Source organism: Danio rerio, chromosome 4 (assembly GCF_052040795.2).
Source record: "Danio rerio strain M-AB ecotype USA chromosome 4, GRCz13ab, whole genome shotgun sequence".
In the NCBI taxonomy this organism is placed as follows: domain Eukaryota; kingdom Metazoa; phylum Chordata; class Actinopteri; order Cypriniformes; family Danionidae; genus Danio; species Danio rerio.
The window spans coordinates 55,885,175-55,909,720 of NC_141024.2; the positions used below are offsets into that span (position 1 = coordinate 55,885,175).

Here is a 24,546-nt window from a genome sequence, read left to right on the forward strand (position 1 = left end):
ATCATATCTGTTGTGGCTTTTCAGTTGTCCTTTTTTCAAACCCTTTTTTCTTGCAGTTTCTAATTTTGATAAAACTTTTGCCGATCGTCTTGTTTGTCTTTTCTCAAGTTTGTCTTTTTCTACTTCCTCCTCATGTTTTCCAGTCTCTCTGTCTGTTCCCTTGCTTTGTTCTTTAAGATCCTCTTTTTCAATTACATCCAAAACGTTTTTGAAGCTAGAAGTTATGTCCATTGGTGTCCATGCTACCTCCTCTTCATGCTCTATTTGTTGACTGTCTGTTTCTGTTTCTTTTTCCTTTTCTTTTTTTGCATTCTCCTCCTTCAATGTTATTTCCTCTGTTGTAGTTTGTATTGTTTGTGTCGTTGTTTGTTCCTCTTCATTACTTTCCTTTTCACTGTTTCCTTCATGCATTTGCCCACTCACCTGGATCTCATCCTCCTCCTCCTCTTCCTCCATCCAACATTCACACTTACTTAAATAGTTCTGGCAGTCCGGGCACTTAATAGCATCGCAGTCTCTGGCAAAATGTCCCCTTTCCTCACATTTATGGCATTTAAAGTCTGGGCAATCTTTGACCATATGGTCAGGGCTCATGCACAGCCTACAAGTCTTAACCTGGTGGCTGTGCATCACCCTAAAATATTGCTGACCTTCTGCCGTTTCCAGTCTTGTGCTGTAAGGGAGAGATATCACTTCTCTGGGGAATCTCACTTTGAGATATCGAGTTCCATCTTCTATTTCTGTGCCCGGATATACCCTTCTTTTAATTTTTGTTATGGGAAATACTCCCCAGCCTTCTAATTTATCTAATATTAATTGATCATCCAGGTAAGCGGGCAAATGCATGAAGGAAACCACGTAGTCTCTATTTTGTAGCATTTTCACTTCACAGGTTTCTCCTTTTATTATTAGTCCATCCATCAGTTTATCGCATGTTTCTTCATTTTCTAAAGTTAGTTCATAATCTTTGTCCTGTCTCGGCCTTATCGCAAGAATTTTCCCAAGTCCACACTTTTCAGTTACTGCATTAATTATTTCCAAAACTCTCACCTCTTTAACTTTGTCCACATTTAGAATCACTGTTGCTTCCTTCATGTACTTTTTTCCACTTCTTTGTTGTTGCATCTCCTGTTGTTGGTTTTCTTGTCGTTCTTTGTTTACCATGTTTCTTTCTCCTTCCTGTCCAGTGTTGTTTTCCAATTGTCTTTCCCCTCGTAATCCAGTGCTGTTTTCTTTTTGTCTTTCTCCACTCCTTCCTGTGATGTTTTCCCCATGTGCTTCATCAAACAAATCTGTGCTGTTGCTTTGTGAGTCCATCATTTTCTCTCAAAAAAAAAATCTGTGCTAACCACCTTCCAGCCAGCACACGTGCTGCTGTCAGGTGGTTAAAAGACAAAAAAATCAAAAAAAGTCCACTATCACAAAAAAGACACTAAATAAACTCGAAATAACACAAAAAAATGGAGAGCCTCTCTCTCCTGTCTGCAGCCTTACACTTCCTCGTTGCACTCTAGCTCCCTCTAGCGTGCTCAGGGTGGTATGGCCGTAAGCGAAATAGGCCGTCAAGAGTTGGCTATTTAAAACAGGCGCAGCACCAGGGAACGAGCGCAGCTCAGCTGGCATCGACACAGCACCGACAGAGAAACAATGCCCTTGAAGGCGAGAAAAAATAATGGCAGCGAAGCTGTGACACAGGGAAGTCTATCAGCTGCCAAATGAAGGACTTCAAAAAGCTTACAGCACCTGGTATTCCCAGGCGGTCTCCCATCCAAGTACTAACCAGGCCTGACCCCGCTTTACTTCCGAGTTCAGATGAGATCGGGCATTACCAGGGTGAAAATCGGTCCTTAGAGCTGTATTAATAAATCGCAGTCCAATAAAGGAATTAACTTTTAGGCAAATTCTTACTTTATCCGGTGAAATGAGGATAAATTGAAATATGTGTACTAATTAGGGATGTAACGGTATTGTAAATACCGTCATACCGCAATATTAATTTTTTTCGATATTACCGAAGTCGCATGACTCGGTAAAACTATAGGTCTTCTGAGAAAATTTGCTCAGGCGAATGAAGTGAACGGGAGGTAGCGAAAACTACAATTGCCATCAGCCCATGCTTGACCATCATCCCTTGCGGTCTGTTGTCGCTACAGATCCAGTAATGCGGAAATGGAGTGTGCTGCTAGAAGCGGGGATGAAAAGAGCTGGAAAACTCTAAGGCCCCGTTTACACTAATGCGTTTTAGTTCAGTCCTGCATTATCTCCGTGTAAGTTCAGACTTCGCAAGTTTGATCATGGCTGCAGTCTCTTCTTCTCAGTTTGATATGGAAAAGCAGACTATACCGAGGACACGGGTAAATCTTCAAAGGGAACAGTGTACTTTATAACTTCATTCACATCACCCTGTCTTCGTTGTTTCACTTTGTCAACAATAAAATGTAAACATGATTTAAGGAACTGCCTATTTTCATTTTAATATAGCAACTTAGACAGCAGACATGTTGAGGCGTCTTGCTGCATATATGAGCGTCATCTTCACTGTGTGGATATTTATAACAAAACGGAGCCGATAACAACTGCCTCCTTTCAATTTCAGTGAAAATACGAAACACACCCTCTCTTTTGCTGAGTATCAGTTTTAAGAATCGATAATGGCCATTTTAAAAGTATAACAGACAATAAGTTTATACATTATAGGAAATAAAGGCAAGCAATCAGTCAATATACAGAATGTAGGCTACGTGGTTACATTAATCATTAACTTATCTTTGCGCTCAGCCAAAACACGTTACCTGAGAACAAGTAATAGATTCCAATGACCAAAGTCAGGGAATATGTCGTTAGATAAAGACAACAAGATAAATGAAATATCCCGTTTAATAAATATAGTGAGATTAGATCCAGCGGGAGATGCTTGATGAGAAGTCCGACTAGCAGAGCTCTCATCTGGGTAGATGGGCTGAGTGTGATTAAATGTTGAATGTGATGAGTTTTCAACAATACTAAATTGAAACTTTATTTTTTACATGGTTTAATATTTTTTTTGTTATTAAAATTGAAGTTCCTGTTTCAAAGCTTACAGATAGATGGCTAATTTGTATGTCATTGACACTTTTGGCACTTTTTTGGAGTATTTTCATAAGTTTTGTTTTTTCCTGTAAATGATTCAATAAATACCGTACCGTGACATTCATACCGAGGTATTACCGTACCGTGAAATTCTGATATCGTTACATCCCTAGTACTAATATAATGGAATACCTGTCAAATTCACGATTTCTATATCACTCTATGGTCTTCTCACACACACGCGATTGCAAAATGGCGTCAGCGCACTGTAAACGCAATGCAACATGCGGTCTGACTTTAACACACTCTTAAACACACTAACACACTAAATAACAACTATTTTGCAGGTACAACTTGATTTAGTACAACTAAAATCACTTTTAAACTGTTTAGGAATCATAACATACTGTATTTTAATCTTTTTGTTCAAATTTGCTCCTCTATTATTCTGCCAACCGGTCTCGTCTCAGCTCTGTCTCTCTCTCCCAGCAAGCTGGGAGGGGCGGAGCTAACAACCCGCTCCTATGATTGGTTGTTACTTTACCTCAAACTACATTTGTATACATGAATTTTATTTCGTTTATCATATTTATAAAGACTTGTAGATATAATAATAATATGATTATTCTGCTCTAAATATTATTATAAATAAAAATTTTACTATTTCACTAGGGTTACTTATGTTTCTGCAACTATTTTTGGTAAGATGACTTTCAGCTTTGCCTGATTTATACTTCTGCGTCAAGTGACCAGCGTAACCCACGGCGCAGGCAACGCGCGTGGCTGTGCATTTATACTTCTGTGCGCTGTCTCTGTTGGTCTGCATTAACACTTCTGAAACACTAATTGGCAGTGAGGTGTAAATCTTCCTCTGTGTCGAGTTTCTTTGCGGCTTTTTTGCTTTTCCTGAACACTTCCGGGATGTACAAGTGGCTCAAACTCGCTCATTTTGATGCAGGAACCGGCGGACGTGCAACAACTTTAACTATGAGGTTAATACACAACAAAACTTTCCACCCGGAGCTCCTTCATGGGACTCCACACTTGTAAACAATCGCTCGCGCCATTCGCGCGGCTCTCGGTCCCGCCCAGACTCGTCAGCGCTACCAAGCCAACCAATCACAGAGCTTACGCTACGCGTCGTTGCGACGTGTAGTTACATTTTTTGAGAGGTGCACGTCAGTGACGGCCACGGTGAAGGGCTATGCGTCAGCGCCGTAGCATACACCGGCGTTTTACGCAGAAGTATAAATCAGCCTTCAACCACACGGCCACCGCGTCATGTATTTTCCTTCTTCTCTGGTGGAGGCCTGACTGTGGCACATAATTGTATATGTATGTTTCTGCAACTATTTTCGGTAAGATGACTTTCAATTTTGTCGTATGAACGAAAGATCAAATGAACCACAAAAAATTCGAAAAGATTCGATGGACTCGGCCACCCCGTCTTGTATGTACTCACTTTCCTGTTGGGGGCTGTACTATGGCATTTCTGTATGTATTTGCTGCTATTTTCGGTAAAGATGACGTAAAATTTTGCAACAACATCCTTCAAAACGATAAGAGCGTGCGAGTAAAACACTTTCCACGGAAGCACCGGCCTCTTTCAAACGCCAGAGGATTTGAACGACAAGGATGGGATTCGATGGACTCTTCCACCTCGTCATGTATGTACTCACTTTCATGATGGGGGCTGGACTATGGCATATATGTTTGTATTTGCAGCTATTTTCGATAAAGATGACATAAAATTTTGCAACAACATCCTTAAAAACGCTAAAAGAGTGAGAGTAACAGAACTTCCGCAGAAACACCATGATCTCTCGAAAGCCAGAACATATGAACGACGAGGATGGGATTCGAACCCACGAAGCAGAGCACAATGGATTAGCAGTCCATCACCTTAACCACTCAGCCACCTCGTCACATATTTTACTTCTTCTCTGGTAGAGGCCGGACTGTGGCACATATTTATATATGTATGTTTCTGCAACTATTTTCGGTAAGATGACTTTCAGTTTTGCCGTATGAACGACAGAGCAAATGAACGACAAAAATGGGATTCGATGGACTCGGCCACCCCGTCATGTATGTACTCACTTTCCTGTTGGGGGCTGGACTACGGCATTTCTGTATATATTGGCTGCTGTTTTCGGTAAAGATGACGTTAAATTTTGCAACAACATCCTTCAAAACGATAAGAGCGTGCGAGTAAAACACCTTCCACGGAAGCACCGGCCTCTTTCAAACGCCAGAGCATTTGAACGACAAGGATGGGATTCGATGGACTCTTCCACCTCATCATGTATGTACTCACTTTCTTGATGGGGGCTGGACTATGGCATATGTTTGTATTTGTAGCTATTTTAGATAAAGTGGAGATAAAATTTTGCAACAACATCCTTCAAAACGTTAAAAGAGTGAGAGAACTTCTACAGAAACACCATAATCTCTCAAATAACAGAACACACAAACGACGAGGATGGGATTCGAACCCACGCGTGCAGAGCACAATGGATTAGCAGTCCATCGCCTTAACCACTCGGCCACCTCGTCACATACTTTCCTTCTTCTCTGGTTGAGGCCGGACTGTGGCACATATTTGTATATGTATGTTTCTGCAACTATTTTCGGTAAGATGACTTTCAATTTTGCCGTATGATCGACAGAGCAAATGAACGTAAAAATGGGATTCGATGGACTCGGCCACCCCGTCATGTATGTACTCACTTTCCTGTTGGGGGCTGGACTACGGCATTTCTGTTTATATTGGCTGCTATTTTCGGTAAAGATGACGTTAAATTTTGCAACAACATCCTTCAAAACGATAAGAGCGTGAGAGTAAAACACCTTCCACGGAAGCACCGGCCTCTTTCAAACGCCAGAGCATTTGAACGACAAAGATGGGATTCGATGGACTCTTCCACCTCGTCATATATGAACTCACTTTCATGATGGGGGCTGGACTATGGCATATATGTTTGTATTTTCAGCTATTTTCGATAAAGATGACATAAAATTTTGCAACAACATCCTTTAAAACGCTAAAAGAATGAGAATAAACGAACTTCTACAGAAACACCATGATCTCTCGAATGCCGGATCAAATAAGCAACAAGTATGGGATTCAAACCCACTCGTGCAGTGCACAATGGACTAGCAGTCCATCGCCTTAACCACACGGCCAACACGTCATGTATTTTCCTTTTTCTCTGATGGAGGCCGGACTTTGGCACATAATTGTATATGTATGTTTCAGCAACTTTTTTCGGTAAGATGACTTTCAGTTTTGCCGTATGAACGAAAGATCAAATGAACGACAAAAATGGGATTCAATGGACTCGGCCACCCCGTCATGTATGTACTCACTTTCCTGTTGGGGGCTGGACTATAGCATTTCTGTATGTATTTGCTGCTATTTTCGGTAAAGATGACGTTAAATTTTGCAACAACATCCCTTAAAACGATAAGAGCGTGCGAGTAAAACACCTTCCACGGAAGCACCGGCCTCTTTCAAACGCCAGAGCATTTGAACGACAAGGATGGGATTCGATGGACTCTTCCACCTCATCATGTATGTACTCACTTTCTTGATGGGGGCTGGACTATGGCATGTTTGTATTTGCAGCTATTTTCGATAAAGTGGACATAAAATTTTGCAACAACATCCTTCAAAAAGCTAAAAGAGTGAGAGAACTTCTACAGAAACACCATAATCTCTCAAATAACAGAACACACAAACGACGAGGATGGGATTCGAACCCACGCGTGCAGAGCACAATGGATTAGCAGTCCATCGCCTTAACCACTCGGCCACCTCGTCACATACTTTCCTTCTTCTCTGGTTGAGGCCGGACTGTGGCACATATTTGTATATGTATGTTTCTGCAACTATTTTCGGTAAGATGACTTTCAATTTTGCCGTATGAACGACAGAGCAAATGAACGTAAAAATGGGATTCGATGGACTCGGCCACCCCATCATGTATGTACTCACTTTCCTGTTGGGGGCTGGACTACGGCATTTCTGTATGTATTTGCTGCTATTTTCGGTAAAGATGACGTTAAATTTTGCAACAACATCCTTTAAAACGATAAGAGCGTGAGAGTAAAACACCTTCCACGGAAGCACCGACCTCTTTCAAACGCCAGAGCTTTTGAACGACAAGGATGGGATTCGATGGACTCTTCCACCTCGTCATGTATGTACTCACTTTTATGGTGGGGGCTGGACTATGGCATATGTTTGTATTTGCAGCTATTTTCGATAAAGTGGACATAAAATTTTGCAACAACATCCTTCAAAACGCTAAAAGAGTGAGAGAACTTCAGCAGAAACACCATAATCTCTCAAACACCAGAACATACAAGCAACGAGGATGGGATTCGAATCCACGCGTGCAGAGCACAATGGATTAGCAGTCCATCGCCTTAACCACTCGGCCACCACGTCACGTACTTTACATCTTCTCTGGTGGAGGCCGGACTGTGGCACATATGTGTATATGTATGTTTCTGCAACTATTTTCGGTAAGGTGACTTTCAATTTTGCCGTATGATCGACAGAGCTAATGAACGACAAAAATGGGATTCGATAGACTCGGCCACCCCGTCATGTATGTACTCACTTTCCTGTTGGGGGTTGGACTACGCCATTTCTGTATATATTGGCTGCTGTTTTCGGTAAAGATGACGGTAAATTTTGCAACAATATCCTTCAAAACGATAAGAGCGTGCGAGTAAAACACCTTCCACGGAAGCACCGGCCTCTTTCAAACGCCCGAGCTTTTGAACGACAAGGATGGGATTCGATTGACCCTTCCACCTCGTCATGTATGTACTCACTTTCCTGTTGGGGGCTGGACTATGGCATATATGTTTGTATTTGCAGCTATTTTCGATAAAGATGACTTAAAATTTTGCAACAACATCCTTCAAAACACTAAAAGAGTGAGAGTAAAAGTACTTCTACAGAAACACCATAAAATCTCTCGAATGCCAGAACATATGAGCGACGAGGATGGGATTCAAACCCACGTGTGCAGAGCACAATGGATTAGCAGTCCATTGCCTTAACCACTCGGCCACCACGTCATGTATTTTCTTTCTTCTCTGGTGGAGGCCGGACAGTGGCACATAATTGTAAATGTTTGTTTCTGCAACTATTTTCGGTAAGATGACTTTCAGTTTTGCCGTATGAACGACAGAGTAAATGAACGACAAAAATGGGATTCGATGGACTCGGCCACCCCATCATGTATGCTATTTTCGGTAAAGATGACGTTAAATTTTGCAACAACATCCTTCAAAACGATAAGAGTGTGTGAGTAAAACACCTTCCACGGAAGCACCGGCCTCTTTCAAATGCCAGAGCATTTGAGCGACAAGGATGGGATTAGATGGACTCTTCCACCTCGTCATGTATGTACTCACTTTCATGATGGGGGCTGGACTATGGCATATATGTTTGTATTTGCAGCTCTTTTTTTATAAAGGTGACATAAAATTTTGCAACAACATCCTTCAAACCGCTAAGAGAGTGCGAGTAAAACACCTTTCACAAAAGCATCGGCCTCTTTCAAACGCCAAAGCATTTGAACGACAAGGATGGGATTCGATTGGCTTGGCCACTTTGTAATAAAATTTTGCAACAACATCCTTCAAAACGCTAAAAGAGTGAGAGTAAAACAAGTTCCACAGAAGCACCAGGCTCTCTCGAATGCCAGGACATATAGCGACGAGGATGGGATTTAAAGAGCACAATGGATTAGCAATGCCAGCTGCTGAAGGATTGTCCATCAATATTTCACAAATGTTGAAGATAAGAGCCAATCGGAGCGATTGGGTCCAACATTGTAGCCAATCACGTTGCAGCGTCTCAACATTTGCAGCCAATCGCGGACCGTAGTTCTCAACATTTTCAACATTTGACCAATCAGAGTCATGGCAATGTTAAAGCTGGGGAAGGAACCATTCCAAGATTCACCGCTAGGTGTGCAGTCAAACAGGTTAGTCAGATGTCAATCGATTTTCCGAACTGAGCCGAAGGTACACGAAGGAAAAACAGGGTCATCTGGAGGCGGGTCAGAGGTCAAAAAAGTTTCTTGACCTTCAGTGATTTTCGACAAACAGCATCATTCGACAGAGCACAGCATCGTTTTGTTAAAAAGTTCAGGATTTTTTTTTCTGATAGTGATTTCTTAAAAAAGATAAGAAAATCTACATAATTGCACGTATTAATGTTTTAGTGTTTTGTATTTCAAATTTGGATACTTTAATCTAAAACCGTTTAATTTATAGGAGAAAAAATGTCTGAAAAATTCCACAAAGCCATGTCAGACGCTGACTGGATTTCACGTCTGAAAAAGTTTGCCAGCACAGGAGTTTGGCCATCAGATGAGGGCAACAGGAACAGGCCAGCTCCTCGATAAAAAAAGTGGCTTGAGATTTATCAAAGGGTGTTTATTTCGTTTACATGATATAACGTTTGTTGAAATTTGCTTAACTTGTTAAGCTTCAGTACATTCAGTACAGTATCTATGTAAAACATGTCATACTTGTTTTTAAATATTAATGTGTTTTAAATTGCATGTATTTTGAGATTTACGTCGAATAATTTACTATAGTTTGACCGTTTATGAGAGTGATTTTAAAAGGTGGGGGAATGGATTATGAATGTACAATACATGCTGTGAGTTTACCTGCAAGCTGTGTGACAAGCGTGCGTGCGTAAAATTTTAGTACAACACCCTAGTCTTTTGTTTCAAGTATATCAGTATCTAGCAAGATGCCCAAACTTCTGACGTACGAAAACGTTCCTTTATCGAAGTAGTTCACAACTATCCATTAACAGAATTTGTAATGTAGTCAAATGTGTAGTTGGTCAACGGATGCTAGCGACAATGTTTTTCCCCCCTGTAGTTCAGTGTTTTGTTTTGTCTTGGACAAACGCAGCTGCATAAATCCTAAAGTTTTAAATAAAAGTGAAACTATCAACAAAAAGCTTGACCGCTTTCAAGCTACAAATACAAGCACTGTCATTTACAGCTCATTGCTGCCTAATGGTGTTAATGGAAGTTTTTACCAGTATTATGTAATGTATGAGTGAATGGTCTTTTCCAGAAAAATTCCAGAACATCGTTGCCTGTGTGAACAGTACATGTTTTAACTTACTGGTAAAGACGTTCCAGATATTTTCTGGATATTTACCAGGTAACACTGTGTGAAAGGGTCGTTTATAGACGTTTATTAGCCTTGGTCTTAACATTAATATTAATTTGTGCCTATTCCACATAAAAAAAAAAACGGTTTAACTCTGTTTTGTTTGGGAACTCGTGTGGTCAGAATCTTTATTGGGCAGCGTTCAGCACAAGCTGTTTAAACAGTGGACTAGTACAGTCAGATAATTTTCCATCGAACTGTGTCATAGCTCATTACCACGAGGTTGACCTGATTTTAGCCCTCCTTGATGCCCACATTGCCCAAATGCACCGCACTGCTTTCGCCTTAGCTCGCCTCCAGCTCCTCTTTGAAAATTAATGACTTCTGGCTACTTTGACAGTCTCGCCAACAACGCTTGAACGCACTGTAAGAGTCAATCTCATGTTTACTGCCTGTTTAGTGAGGTACTTACAATATTTGGCATGCCTGTTTTTTAACCAACTCACTGATTTCACTAACTTCAAGTTGTTGTTAATTGCATCTTAGCAATTTCAAGTCATTTTTATTAATAAAGTGCCTATGCAATGCAGATTGTGTCAAAGAAGCTTTACAGTGATGAACAGGGAAATGATCAAATCCAGATAACAAAATGTAATTGTTGAGAGATGTTTTCAAAACAAAAATTGCACAATTGATTCATTGATAGTTTGTTTGACTGACTGTTGATTTATTGTCTGAATTGAATGATTTTACTCACGTTTTGTTTGTATGCAGCAATTTCAAGTCATTATTAATGTACATTTAAAACACTATGTTGTATGTTGTGCTATGTATTGTGTGTAAGTTCCAGTACGCTTTAAACACTTTAGTCGTGATATGCTAGTAGTAGTAGTAGGTTGTGGATGACCGTGTAACAGTAGATTACATGTGTCTCATAATGTATGATTTGCAGTTGTGTATTGTAAAGGCGAGTACTCTTTAACCACCTCAGTCTTGGTAATGTAGCATAGTGCTGTGTTTGTGTGTTGTGTATGATCGTGTACCTCTGAAACACACTGGTCCCTCTAATGCAGAGAACTGACATGTTGTGTGTGTTGTAAAATTACTGTCCTAATAATTCAATAGGTCCCTATATAGACCAATTATGTAATAGGCGGGAACATTTTTGGAAGGGCCGTGGCTGTCCTTGTACACCACCATAATATCATACAGTATAATGATCCATTTTAATGTGTGTATAGATAATCCAAAGTGATGTATGAGATCTGCAGAGGAAAACAAAATTTTTGATATGTTTATTATATCTGTAGGACATCGGGAAAGGGGTGTCCCCTTATACCACCACCCAACTTTTTTGGTGATCAAAGTCCTTCTATACTACAAAAACCATTATGTGTGTGTTTGTGTGTGTTTGTTTGTGTGTGTGTGTGTGTGTGTGTGTGTGTGTGTGTGTGTGTGTGTGTGTGTGTGTGTGTGTGTGTGTGTGTGTGTAACTGTGGCTGAATGTGCAGATGTGTCCACAGACGTGCTGAATGTGTGTGTGCTGTGTGTGTTGTGATTGAGAGAGCGTCTGGTCTGTGTTCAGAAGCTCCTCCTCAGTGTCTCTGTGTTGGTCTTGATGGAGCAGAAGCCTTTATTTCTCTGAGCGCAGCAGGAAAGCTTCAGCTAAACTGTGTGTTTTCCTACTTTAGTCAATCCAACACTGAAAACTCCTCATCTAGTCAAGAGTTACAGGCTTATTACTGGACACAGACATTACTGAGCTTGATTTATTTGCTTTATTAAGCATTAATAATCCACAGTTGTGCTTGTGAACATCAGTTAATGCACTGTGAGTCAACAAGAACTAACAGAGAACAACTTTACTGTCATCAACTAACATGAACAGATCAATAAATACTGGAATAAATGTGTTTTTATTGTTCAGTTCAAGTCAAATCATGAAGAAGAAGAAGACCAGAAGAGCAGAAACAAACGTCACACTTCATTTCTCCTTTATTCATTGAGCTGCTGGATTTCTCTACAGTTGATTCAAGATTTGACAGAGATTCAGACAGGATTCAGACATTTCCATGTTCATCATCACATTCTAATATCAGCAGTGGATTTGACATTGACTTTTATTATTTGTGCTCAAACAACAGAGAAACAATGAAGAAGATCAATCTGTAGACAAGAATGAGCTGATCTGAACACAGCAGCATCCTGGAGGACACTTCATCAACATCAATGATGACACTGATGAAGACTGACACACACACACACACTCACACACATAACAGTGAACACATACACACACACACAGGCACACGCGCACACACACATACACGCACGCACGCACACAAACACACACGCACGCACACAAACACGCACACGCACAAAAAGCACGCACACACACACACACGCACGAAAGCACGCACACACAAACACACACACAAACAGACTTTCTCTCTCACACACACATGCACATGGACACACACACACACACACACTGTATGCCGTGCACACACAAACACAAATACAGACTCTCTCACACACACACACACACAAACATACACAGCAAATTCATTAGTGTTAAATTTCAAGTGTTGTGGTAATTCAGAGTAAAGTGTTAAAATTCTAGAGTTAGATAAAGGTAAAATAACCCTCTCGGCGTTAGAAGCTGATTTGCCTCCTTGTCACACAGAGTAACATGTATCTACCTTTGTAGAAAACCCTTGTATTTGAGAAACTAATCAGAGTGTCTGAAATCTCACCACACCCTCATTCACCTGACCCTTAAATTAGTCAATTAGTTTAGTCCACTAGACAGAGGGAATGACCACAAATAAGTGAATTCAGACACCTGCTGTTGAACACCTGCTGTTAACAAGCACAATCACTGAAGGAATAAGAAACTGAAGGAAGAAATAAAACTACAGACAAAAAATATTTCATTTGACCTCACCATCATAGAGATCAGAGGCTGCTTATTTGAGCTCTTGAAGCTTTACTCTTATATCCTAATGTTTCTCTGACTGTTATAGCTGTGTTTCTAAAACTTGTCAGCTATAGCAAGAAAGATCAAGAGAAACTATACTGTTTATGCTTAATTGTTATAGATATAATTTCAGGTGTTTAATGAGTTGATTCATAAAGATATGCAAATATAGTTGTATTAAAACTGCATGGGACAATACTCCTGGCAGTCTGCTGCTCTTCATAGAAGATACAACAAAAAAATAGGATGCAATTAATAATTAGAGTGTCATGCACTAAACATTCAAGCTCCAGCTTGCTCATATGACACACAGGCATCAAGAATCAGGATATGAACCTCAACCGTGGTTGCTAAAAAAAAAAAAAAAAAAAGCTGCATAGTTCATGCTGGGTGCCAGCATAGTACAAAGCTCCCAGCATGTATTGCAGCATGAATAAATTATGCAGCTTTATGTTCTTACAATCTCTTTCTTTTCCTTTATTTTGTGTTGTTTTTGGGAGGTGATATTTCAGTAGAGTTTTTTTTTTTTTACTTGATTTTTATTTTTTTGTTTGTCACCATTATTGAGATTCAAAGACTAACTGTTGATGTCTGTGTGTTTTTAAGTTTTGCCATAGATCATACATTCTTATTGTAAATATTGGTTTTATATTATTGGAGTTTCAGTGGTTCCATTTATGTATATTATTTATTTCTCACACATATCACATATGATATTCAATTAGAAAACAAGCAGGAATGGAAGGCTATGTTATCATAAATAATCTCTTTAGACTGATACTTTAACTTTCTTTAGGCTTTTCATGCTATATGTAAAAATAGTGTAATTAACACTAACTATAGCAGCCAAAATAAAAGACATTTATAGTAAGAAGTTGAAGAGCCTGACTAAAGCAGACTCTGTCCTCTATCATGGTGACTTCAAATGAACAACAGAAATTTCATTAAGAGCTTTTGTTCACATGACAGAAATAAAGTCAAAGGTCAGTAATAGGTGAAGCTCCATGATAAGTTGTTTATTTGATGAGTTTTTTTTAAAGATGTAAAAAATGACATTTTTTTACTGTGTAATTTGTTTTATTTTTATTGATTATTATTTTATTTAGAGTTTTTTTTCTCAGTTGATTTCATCTTTGGTTTTGGCTTATGATTTTCTGTCCTTCAGTGATTCTGCTTGTTAACAGTTGTTCATCAATAATTCTCAATCCTCCTTTAATTAGACACTTAATTGTCTCATTAACTTCATCACTGTCTGAGTGTTCAGCCCTCTGTAGTGAGGACACTAGTGAGGATTTTGCTCTGGAATTTAAGGCTTACGTGTGTTCGAATGAAAAATACAGACTATGGGATGTATTTTTAACAGAAATATTCTGGAAACTGAATTTACGAATGTAAAATGTTGAAAACAGCAGATTACTGGCAACCACTGCTGCCAGTATTTTGACATACATTTAACAGATATTTTACACAATAAGAGTTTGCTAATTAACACTCTGGGTGTTAAAAAATTTAACACTTTCAAAAGTGTTATTTTAACACTTATAGTGGTTCCCATATAAACACTGAGGGAGTGTTCATTTTAACTCTAAGGTAGTTAAATCTACCAAATCTAAAATTTGCAGTGTGAGATCGATAAAAAATACAGACTGTTGAATGTGCTTTTAACAGAAATATTCTGTAAACTGAATTTATGAATGTTAAAAACAGCAGATTACTGGCAACCACAGCTGCTGGTATTTTTCCGTAAAATCTAAAAATGAAAAAAAAGAAAGAAAAACAGCAAAACAGTTTTTGTGTCACCATTGTGGAGGATAATAGCGTCTCTGTTCAAGTCCAAGATGAACTGAGAAAATGTGATGTTATGCTGTATCTTCTTTTGTTTAAAGGTAACTGTGTAGTTACTAATGCCGTCAAAATCTGTTTGCTAGTTGCAATCACACATGAAAACATTATTGCATCTAAAGACTTTACATTTTTTTGCACTAAGCTATGATTTTGTAAAATAAACAATGCATTAGTTCATGAAATATGGTTATTTTTTGTAAATTTATACAGTTAAATAAAACTTCCATGTTTTTCACAGAAAGATTCTGGCAACCACAGCTGCTAGTATTTTTTCGGAAATTTAACAGATATTTTACACAATAAGAGTTTGCTAATTAACACTCTCTTGGTGTTGACAATGTTAACACGTTCAAAAGTGTTATTTTTAACACTTATAGTGGTTCCCATATAAACTCTAAGGAAGTGTTAATTTTAACTCCAAGGTAGTTTAATCTACTATCTAAAATTTGCTGTGTAGAGGGATCAGTTAGACCTGTATCTACAACAGAGTGTGAACAAAATGCCTCATATGAGAAGCCTAAAAGGGAATGAAGATTACCAAAAAAAAATTACAGACTTTGTCATTAGTTGAATTCTTGAACTGATAAAAACAAAGTGCTGTTTTGATGTTCAAAATGCAGTAACTTTAAAGCAAGTTAGAGAATATGGTGTTTGCTAGTTAAATGTTTAAATATGTTGTGTTTAGGTAAGTTTAAGAAAACTTAGATTGATAGTCTTTATCCAACTCTGGGGGGGATGTCATGTACTATAATTGCATCTGTGTCTTTAAGATGGGAAACAGGTGGCATGATGGGAAGTTTTGTAATGTTACGGAGTTCATACACACAAGAGAAGTAAAGAGTGGTGGTAAAATGTTAACCTGCGTGTGGTTGATTTAATTCATAAGTATGTTTGATCTATAAATACTTGATGATAAGACACACATACATACCACCTGTAGATCACGCAGGTGTGTTTTAGTAAAGTGAAAGAGCTCAGATTGTGTTCCTGCTGCACAAGAGCGTCTGTACTTCTGCATGTGAGTTTAACACTTCTACATTATGCTGATTTGTGGGGATGATGAAGGGGTTTTATATGTGTGAGTGTGATTTAAATGTCTGATCCTAAAGATTAAATCCTCAAACACAGATTAAACACTGAGTCAAACACGCTCATTTAAACACTGTGTCTAAAAGCTTTATTTTTAATCCCTTTAAAGTGTTTGTTCTCTTCTATTTCAGACTGACTCAATAGTTTCAATAATTCAGCATTACATATAACTCTAAACATTTAGAGCCACAAAATCAAAAGTAAAGTTAAAGCAGACCTTCCAGTTGAACAGGAAGAAAAAGCTGCCGAAAAACAGGTTTTTTCAAGAGGTGGTTCAGTGTGTTTTGAGGCTTTGTTGTGTTCACTTATTTTAATTATTAAAATGCTGACGTTCACTAAACAAATGACATTTAACCCTTAACTGTCAGCAGATGTTTTAGTACTAACTCAATATCTTAGTTAATATATATAATGTCACACGACCAAGTATATATCATATATATGAAAAGTATGAGGTGTCAGAAGCAGACCAGTTGAACAGGAAGAAAAAATGCTGAAAAACAAGCTGACATTCCTTAAACAAAACTGTATTTAACCCTTTACTGTCAGAGTAATTCATTACAACTTGTATATTAAAACAACAACAACTGCACAATAGTTATAAATTGAGTTGAAATGGAGGTAAAGTTGCTTCATATTCGTACATTTGTTCATTTTGGCTATTTTAAATACTGGCTCTGAAATGGTGCGTAAGAATGACTAAAACACAACATTAGTTTGGTTTATTTGACTGTGACTGTTGTACTTTGATAGTTGTTGGCTGATTATGTGATTTATTGAGGTAAAGTTGATTTTCGCACATTCATACTTTCTCCTTAATAATATCACTTCAGAAAATGATTCTGTGCTAATTCGAAATAGTAAAATCATATTATATTATTATATAATGACTATCAAAGTACAATATTCAGTCAATTAAACAGTGCTAATGTTATGTTGAAGTCAATCTTATGTGCCATTTCAGAGCCAGTATTTAAAGTAGCCTGTTATAAGATGTTACAGTACCAAAGCGAACGAATATAAAAACAACTTTAACTCAATATTTCACTATTTTGAATTGGCACCGAATAATTTTTTAAAGTGATATTATTAAGGAGAAAGTCTGTGTTATGTGTAAATAAGGGTCAGAGAGGATCCAAGTGCAAGTGACAAAAATGGTTTATTTATATCTGACAAATAGACCAGGGGCCTGTTTCAGTAAGGAGGTTCAAACAACTCGGAGTTTAAACTTGAACTCTGAGTTGATTTACTGAGAGATTAAAAACTCTGAGTTTTCGGTTTCAGAATAGATGATATGAGCTGGGTCAATCAACTTTGAGTAGACCAACTCAGAGTTAAGCGCGCACACCGTGACTATAAAAAGGCATTATCAATTGAGCGCAGATATTACGAGTGACCATGGCAACATCTTAAAAAAAGAGATCACCTTTTCTTTCTCCGGCTGAACTTGATCTGCTCATGCAAAGTTATAGCAAATATGAGTGTATATAGCCTATTTAAAAAGAAGCAACCATCAGTGAAACAGAGACAGTTAGCGTGGGAAAACAGCTGCTCAAGTTAATGTGTAATTTTTCATTTTAAGTAGGTTATTTAAACATTTAAGTATAATAAAATACGTAATGTAATGTGTGACGTTTATAGCCTTCTTTTTTTCTAAACTTTTATACACTTTTATCAGTTTTAATAGATTTAACAGTGCACTTGTTCTGTGTCTGCCTTTTTATTGATCAAGTGATAGAGGTTTATATAACATTAAGAAGGTAAGCAGTAATAAAATCATTTTTAGACAGAATAATAATCCCTTTAATCTAGTAAGTGCATGTCGAAGGTTAAACTAATTATTTATGAAAAAAAAGGACAAGCCTTGTACGTGACTTTGCTTTGTGTGTGACAAAAATGTAGGCAATAGCTGTGTTTCCATCAAAATATAGGCTATTACATAAATTTGTGCAAAACTGGAATAACGCCTAAAAATAAAGCAGCGTTTTTATCCAAAGAGTCGAAGAGAACACAATCGTCACTTCCTGATTAACTTGCGCCAAATATCAACAGTAAAACAGAATTTAGAATAAGCTGCGTAGAATAAGACGCAGACGTAGAATAAGCTGCGTCAATGATTTTTTATTTGATTAATGTACTTGCGCCTCAGAAGACAATTGACACACAATGAACACGTGGGGGCGTTTGAAGCCATGAGACGCGGAGACACGCTCCAGACGCTCGGCGGTAATTAATAATATACACTGATACTGAAACAGTTAAGGCATTTTAGAATGACTAAAACAACATTTAAGATGTTCTACAGTGTGCTCAGTCTGCTGGTTTGTACATTCACACACATTTAACAAACTTTTTTTAATGGTCATACTGTAATTTGTTAAGTGCACTTCGTAGTTTATGTGCATCTTATCAAATAAAAGTTTAACCTCAGTTATGCACATGTTTTATTATGCGTATTTTCAAAAGTTATGTGAATCATGACGTTTCCATCAATCGTTTTTATGGGCATCTCCAAAATGAGCTCTAAAATAGGTGTGTGGAAACGTAAGGCTAAGGCGAGAAATACGCTTCATCTTTAAAAAAGGGGAGGAGACCGACAGAAACTCAGAGTTTAGAGAATAAAACCTGCTCCGGACCAGGTTAGGTTCACAGAGTAAGTTACCACAGTAACTGACTCTGAGTTAAAGTTACCTCTCTTTCAGAAACAGGCTTGACTTACCCTGATTTCTTGAGTTTAACAAACCTGCCATTTTGAAACGGAAAACCCAGAGTTTCTCTCATTTCAGGGTTAAAATACTCCGAGTTTTCACTTAACCTCCTTTCTGAAACAGGCCCCAGAAAGTGCCAGGCTAGAGGGACGCAGAACACAGGGCAGGAACAGAACAGGGAAACCAGATCCAGATTCTCCTCAGGGCCTGAGCACAGACAGCACACACACATGAGCGATAGTAACGAACTGACACAGACACACAAAAGCGTTGCTCAGATATAGGCACCATGATGAGCCTCAGCTGGCGAACTAATCAGACCAACTGAGTGTCGTCATAACACGTGAGCATAACAAATCCACATGTACAACCAAAACAAAACAAACCCACGTGATCAAACATACACTCCGGAGAAGCGCACAAACCCGCAACCGTGACAGTCTGAACATGCGAATATAAAACCAGTTTTAGCTACTTTTAGCTGAAGATGTTTAGTGAACACACAGATGAAATGATCTTTATTAAACCGACCTGTCTGTGCCTCAGACTCTTCTTTTCTCACTGTAAGCGCCTCTTCTTCAATCTTCACATCTTCACTCTCCAGTTTAACAGAATCCATCTTTCTTCAGTTGATTCAACAGTTGTTTTCTTTCTGATCAATCCAGTATTTTCTGCCTAACTCCGCCAACACTCTTTTTGGGCCATGATGATGGAGTTTTTCATCATAATGCTGAATCAGGAGTTGACTGAGTGGGTGTTTGGGTTTAGGTTTAATTTGGTGGACAGTATCTGGCCTAAGCAGTTCACTTTGTCTCAGACGACCACCAACCTTATAAGTCCAGTAAACTGGTCAAGCTCAGGAGCTAGGGCTAATAATCTACTGTTGGTATGTAAGAGTTTGTTACCCTTTAAGTTCAGCTGGAAAGCACCTGGCTTGTGCCTGCATCAGGACTCAGCTGCAGTCTTGGGCACATACTTTCTCGGGTTTGATTAGTTTGCTTTAACTGCTCTTGAGCTTCATGTTCCACCACCTGATCAAAGCTGTGGTACTGCGAGAATTCTTGCATTATATCAAAGTAGTCTATCGTTGGCAGGCTACAAAAGGTTACACTACTCTTCTCATTAGTAATGTCTAGGACTGATTTCTTTGTATCTTAAGGCCAGGTACTTGAGTCTTGCCACAGAAATTGAGGTCCCTGCTGCCACTGACTGTGAACTGAGAGCTGCTGAAGGGTTTTGCCGTGGGTCTGGGTTTTGCGTGTCGTCTGCTGGATTGTTTTCAGTCAGCTCCTGAATCTCTGCTATTCGTGTACCCACAAACACTTTATATCTGCATGAATCAGACTGGATCCAGGACAAGACTGTCTTTGAGTCACTCCATAAATTAACCTTCTAAATGTTCAGTGTCAGTTCCCTTTCTAGAACTTTTGGTAGATGAGTGCAGCACAAAGATCCAGCCTGGGTACATATAGCTGTTGTTTTGGGGCCACTCGTGATCTGGCTGTGACAAATTCAACCTCAGCTTGGCCTTGAAGACTCTGTGTTCTCAAATATGCTACTGAACCATATGCATGATTTGATGCATCACAGAATATGTCTAGCCAGGCTCATCGTGGAAACTTAGTTCCTCGGACGTTTCTGGAGACCGCGGCATACGTTCCGGCGGGTACGTAGGGCTGCAGTTTTTGTTTTCGCAAATCCGCGAGAGGCCGCTGTTGCATGCTTTTTCGCACCTCAGACGCCTCTCTGTTCTCGCGTGAACCCGCCGGAGGCCGCTGTTGATTGACCGGATGATTGACAATCGGCATACTCGCCCTCCTCTTTCCCCGAACCCAAACAATTTTACTGATCGCCCCGCCCGCCCGCTCGCTTCCCTAAACCCGAGCAACAGTTCACAAAAGCTGTCCAAAAAAATAAAAGCCCTGATTTTTTTTTATTCCACCATTTTAAACTCGTTCACTTAATTTTTGGGATTCTGTTTTCGTCTTACCTGATTGCTGGAACTGCCCTTCCCCGGACTCGAAACTGGTTGCCATGGTCGACCCCTCTCCGCATCTCGAGCCTGCCGACGTACACGCTGAGCTGAGTGGACAAACAGGGGAAAAACCCTGCAGCATTGGCTTGAAAAAAAATAAACGTACGTACCCCTCGGGACGTATTCCACTGTCTCCAGAAACGTCCGCAGGACTACGTTATCAGAATGAGCTTGGGTTGGAGTATGTGGATGTCTCCTAAGCAGGACTCAGAATCTAGCTGTGTGCTGGTGTAGCACCATGGTTTGGCAATGTTTGGCAAAGTTCTGTTGGCAGCAATGGGTCATCCCACCCATGTTTTTTTTTTTTTTTTTTTTTTTTTAATAGGGTTACTAGATGTGAATGTTTTGCCAGATCCAAATTTGCTGCAGTGAAAGCACTCTTTATTTTGAATCTTTTGTCTGGCTGATATGCTGGAGAAAGAGTTAAAGATACTTTTAAACCATGAATAAATTAGGTGTCATGTCGAACTGTCCTTAAAGAAAGCTTCTCTTCCTGTCTATTAGGCTTAAGTTGTTCTGCTGCATCATGAAGCAAGATGGTACGTTCAGACCCATCGTCCAGAATTGCATGAGCCATTAGTGAATGCCCGCCATTGTGTAACAATACTTTACTGATTTTCAACATGACCTGGCTGCCATTTGCTGGCCGATCAATCTACAGCATCTGACTTTCTTGAGGCATTTCAGCTTGCTTCATCTAAGCTGATTTTGTGTTGCATCATGTAGGACAGTTGGGTGTTTGCCTTTACAAATTTTACAGATGCCCTTTAACCTGCATTGAGCAGATTGATGTTTTCGTCCGTACCTCCAGCATCTCTTATTCATCTTAATCCAGTTAAGTTTTTATTTCACTGGTTAACTGTGCTAAATTCGGGCACTGATAAAGATAGTGGTGTTTATTGTCACAGTAATGACAGTATGCATTCTTGCCTGGAGTTTAAATTTCTGAGGGGTTTACCAGTGGAGTGTTTAAAGACTGCTCTGCACCATGCAAAATGCTGCTGGCTGTAAAGTGTGCTTATGCTGGTATAAGGTATAGCTGTCAATCATTCTTAAACTGTTAATAAATCCCTAAACCTTTTCAACATATTGTTTAAACACACTTATTGAATATTTTGGAACAACATCCTTTAGAAACTAATAATATAACAGAGAGATCTGTATGAGGTGTACCTATTTATACATTAATCTGTAATCTTAATTTATAGGTTCAACATTGCTCTAAATATTCATCAGAGACCTCTCAGATTTCATCTTAAATATCTTCTTTAAATCTTCCTTCAACACACTTGTGCTCAGAGAAGCTGCACAGATACCTTCAGCTCCAGTGGTTTGTGTGTTTACTTCAGGACACGCCCACAGACAGGAGAATCTCATGAATATTTATGTAAGTGTCACTCAGTGGAGCCAATAATATTTCAGGATATACCTGTAGATCACGCAGGTGTGTTTTAGTGAAGTGAAAGAGCTCAGATTGTGTTCCTGCTGCACAAGAGCGTCTGTACTTCTGCATGTGAGTTTAACACTTCTACATTACGCTGATTTGTGGAGATGATGAAGGGGTTTTATATGTGTGAGTGTGATTTAAATGTCTGATCCTGAAGATCAAATCCTCAAACACAGATTAAACACTGAGTCAAACACGGTCATTTAAACACTGTGTCTAAGAGCTTTATTTTTAATCCCTTTAAAGAGTTTGTTCTCTTCTATATCAGTCTGACTCAATAGTGTCCAATAATTCAGCATTCAATATAACTCTAAACATTCAGAGTCATGAAATCAAAAGTAAAGTTAAAGCAGAACTTCCAGTCGAACAGGAAGAAAAGCTGCTGAAAAACAACAAGCTGACGATCCTTAAACAACACTGCATTTAACCCTTTACTGTCAGAGTAAATCATTAACCAAATAGCCTCTTTAGTGGAGAGACATTTTAATACTCACTAAATCAACAACTGGCTAAACCTGAACTTCTCTTGATAATCGTGAAACACCTGAGATATCAGATCAGGGGTTAAACCATCTGCATTCATGTTAAGGACTAATATATATATATATATATATATATATATATATATATATATATATATATATATATATATATATATATATATAAAAATGTATGATTGTTTCATGAAAGCTCTGCTAATGTCTGCATTGGTGTTTTAGCTGCAGTATGGCAGAGGAGCGAGTAAAGGACTCTCTCTCAGAGAAACACAGGTATTGACTCTGTTTTTACACCATTATTTCAACACTTTCTCTGAAGAACAAAGACCAACAACAATGCACTTTGTGTTGCTATTGCCTGATCAAATGATGGACAAAGCTTCAGTTTTCAGCTTCAGCAAATGTGTTTAGATTACAGACAGCTTGATCTGGGGCCTGTTTCAGAAAGGAGGTTAACTGAAAACTCAGAGTATTTTAACCCTGAAATGAGAGAAACTCTGGGTTTTCCGTTTCAAAATGGCAGGTTTGTTAAACTCGAGAAAGCAGGGTAAGTCAAGCCTGTTTCTGAAAGAAAGGTAACTTTAACTCAGAGTCAGTTACTGTGGTAACTTACTCTGTGAATCTAACCTGGTCAGAAGCAGGTTTTATTCTCTAAACTCAGAGTTTCTGTCGGTCTCCTCCCCTTTTTTAAAGATGAAGCGGTATTTCTCGCCATAGCCTTACGTCTCCACCCACCTATTTTTATGCTTTTTTTGGATACGTGCATAAAAACGATTGATAGAAACGTCATGATGCACATAACTTTTTAAAATATGCATAAAAAAACGCGCATAACTGAGTAGGATAAACTTTTATTCGATAGAAAATGTGCGCATAAACTACGATGGAAACACTTTTACTGAACAAATTACAGTATGTGCATTAAAAAAAGATCATGATCATATGATAATGAAAATGTGTGTAAATGAGCAAACCAGCAGGCTGAGCACACTGTAACATGTCAAAAAAATATTGTTTAAGTCATTTCAAAATGCCTTTACTGTTTCAGTATTAGTGTATATTATTAATTACCTCCGAACGTCTGGTGCGTGTCAAGAGTCTCCGTGTCTCATGGCATCAGACGCCCCCATGTGTTCATTGTGTTTCAGCATTGTCTTCTGACATCGAGGCAGTACATTAATTAGGCTAAATAAAGAATTAATTGACGCAGCTTCTTCTACCACAGTAAATTCTGTTTTTCCTGTTGATATTTGGTGCCATTTTAATCAGGAAGTGACGATTTTTTTCTCTTTGACTCGTTGGATGGAATTTTATTCGCATCTTTTAAGCAATATTCCAGTTTTGCACATAAATTGATGTAATATATTTGGATGGAAACATAGCTATTGCCTACATTTTAGTCACACACAGAAGAACTGTACGAGAATGGCTTATCCTTTTTTAATAAATAATTAAATTAAATTCACCTACGACATGCATGTAATTAACTAGATTAATGGGATTATTATTCTTTCTAAAATTATTTTTAGTACTGCTTACCTTCTAAATGTTATATTAACCTCTATCACTTGATCAATAAAAAAGGCAGACACACAAGTGCACTGTTAAATCATTTAAAACTAATAAATGTATAAAAAAATTACATTACTTATTTTATTATACTTAAATATTTAAATACTTAAAAAGTGAAATTATGCATTAACTTGAGCAGCTGT

General features: G+C 38.6%; 1 protein-coding gene, 2 non-coding genes and 1 pseudogene across 3 annotated transcripts in view; 1 reads left to right on the top strand and 3 right to left on the bottom strand.

Annotated features, from left to right (window-relative positions):
- Positions 1-1,731: 1,731 nt before the first annotated feature.
- On the bottom strand, positions 1,732-1,852 carry LOC137494168 (5S ribosomal RNA; annotated as a pseudogene).
- A 3,691-nt stretch (positions 1,853-5,543) lies between these two features.
- On the bottom strand, positions 5,544-5,625 carry trnas-gcu (transfer RNA serine (anticodon GCU)). The gene has a single exon. It is a non-coding gene; the product is annotated as a tRNA-Ser (tRNA).
- A 1,185-nt stretch (positions 5,626-6,810) lies between these two features.
- On the bottom strand, positions 6,811-6,892 carry trnas-gcu (transfer RNA serine (anticodon GCU)). The gene has a single exon. It is a non-coding gene; the product is annotated as a tRNA-Ser (tRNA).
- Positions 6,893-22,329: 15,437 nt separating this feature from the next.
- Positions 22,330-24,546, top strand: part of LOC137491402 (NACHT, LRR and PYD domains-containing protein 3-like) — a 35,921-nt gene continuing 33,704 nt past the window's right edge. Inside the window, exons 1-2 of the mRNA NM_001444972.1 lie at positions 22,330-22,400; positions 23,054-23,104. Of these exons, the coding sequence (NP_001431901.1) occupies positions 23,061-23,104 (44 nt within the window). The 5' untranslated portion in view covers positions 22,330-22,400; positions 23,054-23,060. The remainder of the gene's footprint in view (positions 22,401-23,053; positions 23,105-24,546) is intronic.